General features: G+C 37.1%; 1 protein-coding gene across 1 annotated transcript in view; it reads right to left on the bottom strand.

Annotated features, from left to right (window-relative positions):
• Positions 1 to 7,976, bottom strand: part of LOC107031281 (calcium-dependent protein kinase 13) — a 10,381-nt gene extending 2,405 nt beyond the window's left edge. The window contains exons 1-5 of the mRNA XM_015232594.1: positions 7,138 to 7,976; positions 4,064 to 4,207; positions 3,801 to 3,953; positions 530 to 645; positions 281 to 445 (exon numbers count right to left, since the gene is read on the bottom strand). Coding sequence (XP_015088080.1) covers positions 281 to 445; positions 530 to 645; positions 3,801 to 3,953; positions 4,064 to 4,207; positions 7,138 to 7,768 — 1,209 coding nt within the window. The 5' untranslated portion in view covers positions 7,769 to 7,976. The remainder of the gene's footprint in view (positions 1 to 280; positions 446 to 529; positions 646 to 3,800; positions 3,954 to 4,063; positions 4,208 to 7,137) is intronic.

Below are 7,976 nucleotides of genomic sequence, written 5' to 3' on the forward strand. Positions count from 1 at the left end.
CTACCCCCCACCCCCACCCCCAAGTTCCCACTTGATACTTTACCTCAGCTGTTCCCAAGTCAGTAGAAAATATCCTAGAAATGGGAACTTCACCTATTTATGAATTTTAAACATTTTCATGTGAGATGACAACCGATACAGATAGTATCACCGTCAATACCAGAAAACACTCTCTTACGATATTAACAGATACTGAGAAGCGTCTAATATATGTCAAACTCGGGAATAAGTGGGAAATTCAGGACAAATTTTACATCAAGAAATAAGGAGGTGGACTCACGGCTTCAATAAGCATCTGTACTTCAGATTCTGCCAGCTGGGAGTTGAGCTTTAGTCCTGCTTTAAGTTCTTCGACTGAAACAATGCCATCATTATTAGTGTCTATCTTGTTAAACATTTCTTTGAGGTCTCCAACTTCTTCATTAGACAAGAAATCAGCAATTACCTGCATTTGGACAGACATGTTTTAAAGGTCCAAGAAAAGCAAAGCTAAATAGAGATAAAAAGAGTGACAGATAAATGAACTCACCCTCAGAGCTTTCCTCTTAAACCTATTCATCATTGAGAACTGCTTAAGCCTTGACTTCACAACATCTCCAAGTGGGACATTTGGAGCCTTCTTAGCATTTTGAAGCCAAGGGTGTTCTATACAAGAAGAGAAAACTTGTTCAAATTCATAAAAAAACACGAGGCATAAAATAACAGGTGATTGATATAAACCAAAGAGATCACCAAGCATCCAAAATAAATTTTAATACAAGACAGACCTTAGTAGGCCTTGCTAAGAAAATATGAATTGCAACCATTTCTTCTTCTTTTTTATTTTGTGATGCGTAAAGTACTATTGAAACAGTACGAAGAAGGATACAAGAATCAAAACAGAACCTGACCAGACAATCTGCTACTCTTTTCTAGTTAACTCCAGAAAATTCATGTACTGATCTAGATACACTAACATATTGCTATTTCATCAGAATTACAGATTATGTAGACACTTATTTTAACTCTAGATTAGTGATCTTTATACCCTCCAAAACAAGCCCTTATTCCTTGCCTGCCAGATGGCCAGAAGATGCAGAGTGGGATAGTCTTCCATCTCTGTTTCACCCTATTAGGAACCCTTCGAACTTGCCAAATTTCTAACAGAACCCTTTACCAGTGTTATCAAAGGCGAAAAGCGGAAAATAACTTTAAGGTCCGTGGAGGCTTTAAACGCAAATAAAGCACGGGCTTTAATGAAAAAAGGCGCAAAGAGAGAAAAAAATACAAATATATATGTTTAGTCCAAGACTAATAATCATAAACATGAACGACAAATATATGACCAAAGAAATTGAAGAAAAATTATGATAAAGTGAATATCATTTTTTTAGTTTCACTTCTTCATAAGAGGCTTATTAGCAAGGAAATCTTTGCCCTAGAACCTTGATGAGACACTGAAAGCGCACATAAAGTGAACAAACGATCAACACGTTTTGAGCCTTGCTTTAGAGCTTAAGGGCGCTTAAAGTGCGCCTTTGATAGCACTGCCTCTTACATCTCAACACATCACCCATGTGATGCCGCAAATCTTTAGAAAAAGTTCTTAATATTAATTAGAGAATCAGCAACAGCGAAGTAAGTGTTCAACTGTTTCCTGTTCTTCTTCACAAAAATAGCATCTGGTACACATAGTAAAGCCTCTCTTTATTAGATTAATATAAGTAGCACAAGCCCCCTAGGTTGCAATCCATATCAGACATGCTATCTTAACAGGAGCTTTAGTCTTCCAAATCATTTCCAAGGTCATTATTATCCCAGTGAACTGTTTCCCTGATCAGCATGCTATAACAGCTTTTAACAGAGAACTGTTTATTTTTGCTGGCTGTCTAAATCGAATAGTACACTTTACCTTGAGCAAGTTGAACAAAGATCATATTTCTCACCGTTCTACTGGATCTGCATTGCTGTGCCCATGCTTTTTCCGTTTCTTAATCCTTCATCATCTCAAATCTTACAGGTTGATTGTGGTTCAACGTATCATTTCCTTTATTTAGTCCAACCATCTGTCTGGGAGGACCCATGACTTCCAGAACAAATTTCATTTAAGCATTGCAGCTCTACAAAGCTCAAGAATGTTAGGATGTCTGATATAATAAATGCTCATGATGGCAAGTGGAAGTTTGAGCTTATTGATATGTTTAATCCCTCGATGGCTATCAGAGCCATATCATTCTTTCCAACTTGACCAGAGATCCAATCACATGACATCTCACAAAGAATGGGAATTCACATTTTGATCTGATTAGAATTGGGGTGTGACTGTGAGGAGAAGCTAAATTGCACTAAATTTACTTCAAGTTCAGTCATGTTAAAGGATTTGACCATTTATGGAGCTTGCAAGTCTCTTCAAAGGTTAGACTATTGCCTAGGCTTCTCCATAAGGATAACGCCATGTAAGGGACACAAATTGCAGATGATAATTTACCATTGGTTGTACCATACACATCATCATTGCTACCAATACGTATATACATCTTGCACTTCGAAACAACAAAGAAATACAAAATTTGTCACCACTTGATTTGCCAGCCATTTCATCTGCCTTTATCTGCGTGGTACTTGCAAGCCGATACAAAAATCTCACAACAAAAATTAGCAAGAAAAAGGAATGAAACCATTAGAAAAGGTTTTGATAAGAAAAGTTCTAGTGCCTATAACCCTAGGAAGACTCATTATATGGTCACAAATCATACAACTAAACATTACAAAGGTAAAGGCATCTAGAAATAATTAATCAATATATACATTCAACATTACTCAATATTGAAGTTTGTGTGAAACGTGAACATAAGATGATACTCGATCCCTAAAAGAAAAACATTGATCTAACAATTTCTAACAAAGATTATAAAGGAAGGTTCATGTACAATTAAAAGAAAACTATTGTATGCATCAGTACTATCCAGAATGGGCCAATTTATATTCTATATTGTCATACATATATACAGCTCGCCTAAGAGTAAAGGTAAACAGCACCTTTAACATCCGAATGATGTTTATTAGTTTTAGGTACAATTTTAGAGAGTAAAATTACTGAATAAAGAAGTGTGCTACTATCTGAACTGGTTGCTCACAAGTGTGTTGATGCCGTCATTGGATTTTGTTATTGGGTGTCATCCTATGCTCTCATTAGCTTTAGCTACAGTTAGAGAATAAATCACGGAATAGAAGTGTCCTACAATTATCTCAACTACTTGATCATTGACCAGTTAATGCAGTTGCATGAGTTTTTACTAGGCGTGATCTTATGCCTCACATACCGACCCTTCAACGCAGTCACTCGGCCTGTCTAACTAACACACCCTCNTCTACTCGGCCTGTCTAACTAACACACCCTCCAATCTAGTTTATGCAACTAACATTCCTATTAAATTTGTTCCGAGAAGTACGACAAGATTCTAAACTTGGGAAGAATTAAGTTTACTCTTTCCATTTTACCGTACTGAGAAGCTTTAAGACCCACAAAAATGCTATGGCGTGTTTATCGTCACAAGTTTCAAAAGTTTTATAGCCATATTTAGACCATCCATTTCAAAAGTCATCATTTCTTTCTTAAACTCTAAATTCCAACTATATCAAATATATTGGAATAGGTAGAGAATATAAAATGCATGAATGTCTTACAGCATGTGCAAAGCACATTGTAGAACTGATTCTTGCCTAATTAGGATATACAGTAGTTCTATAATCTATATATCTTCAATAAAGGCAACGATTTTCCCAAAATAATTAATAAGCATCTGTGAAACATAACATACCAAGTACTTGCTTTGCAGACAGTCGAAGCTTTGGATCTGCCTCTAACATTTGCCTGACAAGATTTTTAGCACCTTCTGAAATACTAGGCCAGGGTTCCCGTTTGAAATCAATTGCCCCACGTAAAATGGCTTGGGCAACACCTTGTTCAGATTCTGTATGAACAGATTCACTTCAATAAAATGATTGAGTGGTATCTGAGAATGCTACATATGAAGCATGGGGGACAGAAAGGAAGAATTTAATCTGCAGGAAGAGAGTTTACCAGCCCAAAAGGGAGGAACCCCACATAACAAAATATATAAAATGACTCCTGCACTCCATATATCTATTTCTGGTCCATAGTTTCGTTTGAGCACCTCAGGAGCCATATAATATGGACTTCCAACTATTTCGGAGAACTTCTCACCTAAAAAATAAAATCAAGCATTAAATATTAGCAATATGTAAAGTAAAGATAAGCAACAATAACGATTGGATAGGTCAAAAATAGTGCAAAAGACGAACCCAAAGTACCAAACTATAAGGAAATCGAGCAGTTATTTGTACCACAAGGTTAAGTGTCCAAGACCGTGCGCCTTTCTGATTGGATCTGAATTTGTTATCTAGTTATCTAAGCTATTTTTTCCCACTTCCCTACAGAGGGAAACACAAATAGGAAAGTACAAGAAACAAACATCTGGTTAGATATTCATTAGATATCAAAATTAGCTCCACCCTTTTCCTTTTTAAGTAAGCATCTGAGTTAGCATTATTATGCCACTAAGAACCCCTGTAGATGTTTGTCAAGTCAAACAAAATTATATTAAACTATTTGAACGAAACCCAAAGGATGACTTTGACTAATAGTAAGGATGCCCTTTACAAAGGAAGAACTGTCTCCTTTTGTAGGGGAGATCTGATATTTAGCTAGTGTACCTGATCACTATTTTCTCAAATATTAAACGAAAAGGAAAGAAAAATCTATAAAATTTACATGGAAAAAGACAACTACGACTTTCCAAATCTAAGAAAGAAGAAGAAATAGCTCCTAAACTATTGGTAATCGGCAAGTCTCGTTACGTGTCTATCTATCCTAAATTGACTTCAAAATGCCGGATGGTAAGCACAACAGAATGATCACAGGATTTCAAATAACCTTCTCTTATTTAATCCTTCTACCTTTTTCATGGGATGTCCTTAAAGGGACATCATTTTATTCTGTGTTTGGCCTGTACCTCTCCCATGTATGACAATTGCACTATAGAACTGGACTTTTACAGATATCTTCCTATTGCACAATTTCACATAACCTACCTCCATTTAAGTCATCCTATTCTAACAGTAACGTGTTACATCTTCACCTATTTGCCTGTGCCTAGATATCCAACTTGTTTGTATCTTGGCACCAAAATTCCTGTCTAATACCACTTCAAGGGAAAAACTTGAAGTTTGTCTTATACAAACAAATAATGCAGTTACACCGTAAGTTAGGTCTTACACTGCAAGTATCAGAATATGACAGAATTCACATAGAAAGCGAGTGGGCATTCTTTTAGGTAAGTTGATAGAAATGTTCTACATAGTATATGCTTGCTAGAATATAGTCGTCCACAAGATCCTTCCACTAATCAATTGATCATGAAACAGCTCACCAACAGTTTGTTAGATCAGCTAAAACACAACTCTCATGTAGGTTAAGTCAAACCCTTGTCACAAATTCAACTTGCAACTTAACCATGATATTAGCACTCCAATTAGTAAATCGTTACTCCTTTGTCTTTTGAAATTAACAAAAGAATTTTCAACTGGAACTGAATGAGAGAAGTAGAGAATATCTCATCTCACTAAGATTCGAATTCGTAAGTCTTAATATACGAACTGTAATACACGGTGAAGTGCAATGAATGATCCCAACGTGATACAATCAATTTCAGGGCTAAAGTGCATTAGGGAGCTCTTGGAAGAAACAACGTTCTTTCACAATAATAAAAATGGAGAGGCGTACATTAATCCTCTTTGCTTAATCCTATATCAAAACTGACTTCCTCCTCTATATAGCCAGTGAGTTCAATCAGTATTACGCAAAGTGAATCTACCATTTTCCCGCTAGTAAGTAGTACTAATGGAGCTAGCTTGGTTGTCAAATTTGCTCTAGGTGCTCTTTTTGTGAATGTGAGATTGACACAATAAGTCATCTCTCTCTACATTGTAGAGACTGTGAAGTATGGCAGATTTTCATCAATTTAAGAGGCATAAGCTGGACTATGCCAAGGAGCATCAAAGAGGCTCTAGCTTGCTGGAATAGAGATGGGAATCAGTCGGGACACAGGGAGAGATGAAACCCTGCCTGCATTTGGTGCATTATATGGACGGGAAGGAACCGGAGATGTTTCGAAAACAAGAGTTGCTCTCTGCAGAAACTGAAGATGAACTGTCTAGTCCTTTTCTTTTTTTTTGTTGTAAACACGAATATCCTCAAGAAGAGGAGGATATTCCTAGTATTATGGATTATTTATGAAGCTTAGTAGGGACACCTCTCCTTCTGTAATTTTGTTGCAAGTATTACTGGAATACTTTTCTGAGTATTCCTTTTGTTCATAATACAAGTTACCTTCAAAAAAAAGTTGTGCTAATAAAGTTACGGTACAAAAAGGAGGAGATGATGCTAGCTTTTCTCCAGTATCAACTGAATATAACTTCTTGTCAAGCTTATCAGCAATCTTTGTTTGTTCTACACAGTGAATCACTGGGGATTTTAATATATAAGAAAGGATCCGACAAATTTTATCTAAGGTCACACATAAGTAATAAGGATTAAGGCCTACATAGGAATGACTGCTTCATCAGGAACCAATACCTGAACTCACCTGCACATTTCTTCTTCCAATAAAAGTATGTAACATTAGTAGATAACTTAAATTATTTATTTACTGTGACGAGAAAACTCTATTTGTGCTCGCAGGTTCCAACCCGGGATATGCACATATGCACCTAAACCACACCTCATGAATTTTCCCACCACTGAACCATAGCCCTAGGGACACATCAGGAGGTAGTCTTACTACCATTCCTGGCCTGGGAGCACATCAGTAAACTACATTATACCATTGCCCCGGTAAATTGTCCTAATTGCTGATATAATCTTTATTCTTTTGGTTCTTATCCAGAGCAGTCTCCTGAATATGGCATATTTACACAGGAAAATTTTACAATCTATCTAAGTTGTATAAATCAACATTCCCTAACATCATAAAACAAAGAACATAAAAACAATCTGGGCAAACAGCAAGAAATTATAAGATAAACTACATGCATTTGCGTGTGTTACAGTAGACCAATTAAAGTTTTCCTTTTTACCTGGCTTGAAGAAGATTGACAAGCCAAAATCAATTGCTTTAAGAGGTGAATTTTCCTTCTTATTAGCAAACAAAAAGTTCTCGGGCTTCAAATCTCTATGAATCACTCCATGTTTGTGACAAAGCTGCACAACCTCCACAATCGTCCGTGTAACAGCAGCAGCTGCTCGTTCAGTATAATGCCCCCTAGCAACGATCCTATCAAACAGCTCACCACCTTCACATAGTTCCATCACCAAATGAACCGCATTTTCATCCTCACACGCTTCCTTAAAACTCACAATACTTGAGTTCTGTGGCAAATGCTTCATAATTGCCACTTCTCTCCTTACATCCTCCACATCCACTGCTGTTCGTAACTTCCGTTTCGAAATCGACTTACAAGCCAAAAGTTCCCTACTGCTACGATCTATACAAAGGTAAGTTATCCCGAATTCTCCCCTTCCTAACTCTCTATCTACCAAATACCTCTCCTCAACATTCTCCTTTTTAACATCAGTTAACACAGTGATCTGTTTCTGCTTGTTTCCAGCACTGTACTTGTCTTTCCTTCCGTGATCATTTCCGGAGTAGTTAGAGGACTTCACATCTTCTCTAGCAACCGCTGCCGGAGATCTGCAACAGTTCCCCATTGCAAACCCTAACACTAACTACTTCTAGCTTTAGTTTCGCATGATTTGGAAGTTTGAAACCTTTGAACTCTGCCGGAGTAAGCAGAGCTGAGCTGCCGGAGTGAGCAAAACTGAGCTGCCGGAGATGAAAAAAGGAAGAAAAAAGAGGGACTGAGAATGCAATCAGTGGACTGGTGTGTACGAAAACGTTTCAGACGCTTTTGTAATG

This window comes from Solanum pennellii, chromosome 9 (assembly GCF_001406875.1).
Source record: "Solanum pennellii chromosome 9, SPENNV200".
Lineage (NCBI taxonomy): Eukaryota > Viridiplantae > Streptophyta > Magnoliopsida > Solanales > Solanaceae > Solanum > Solanum pennellii.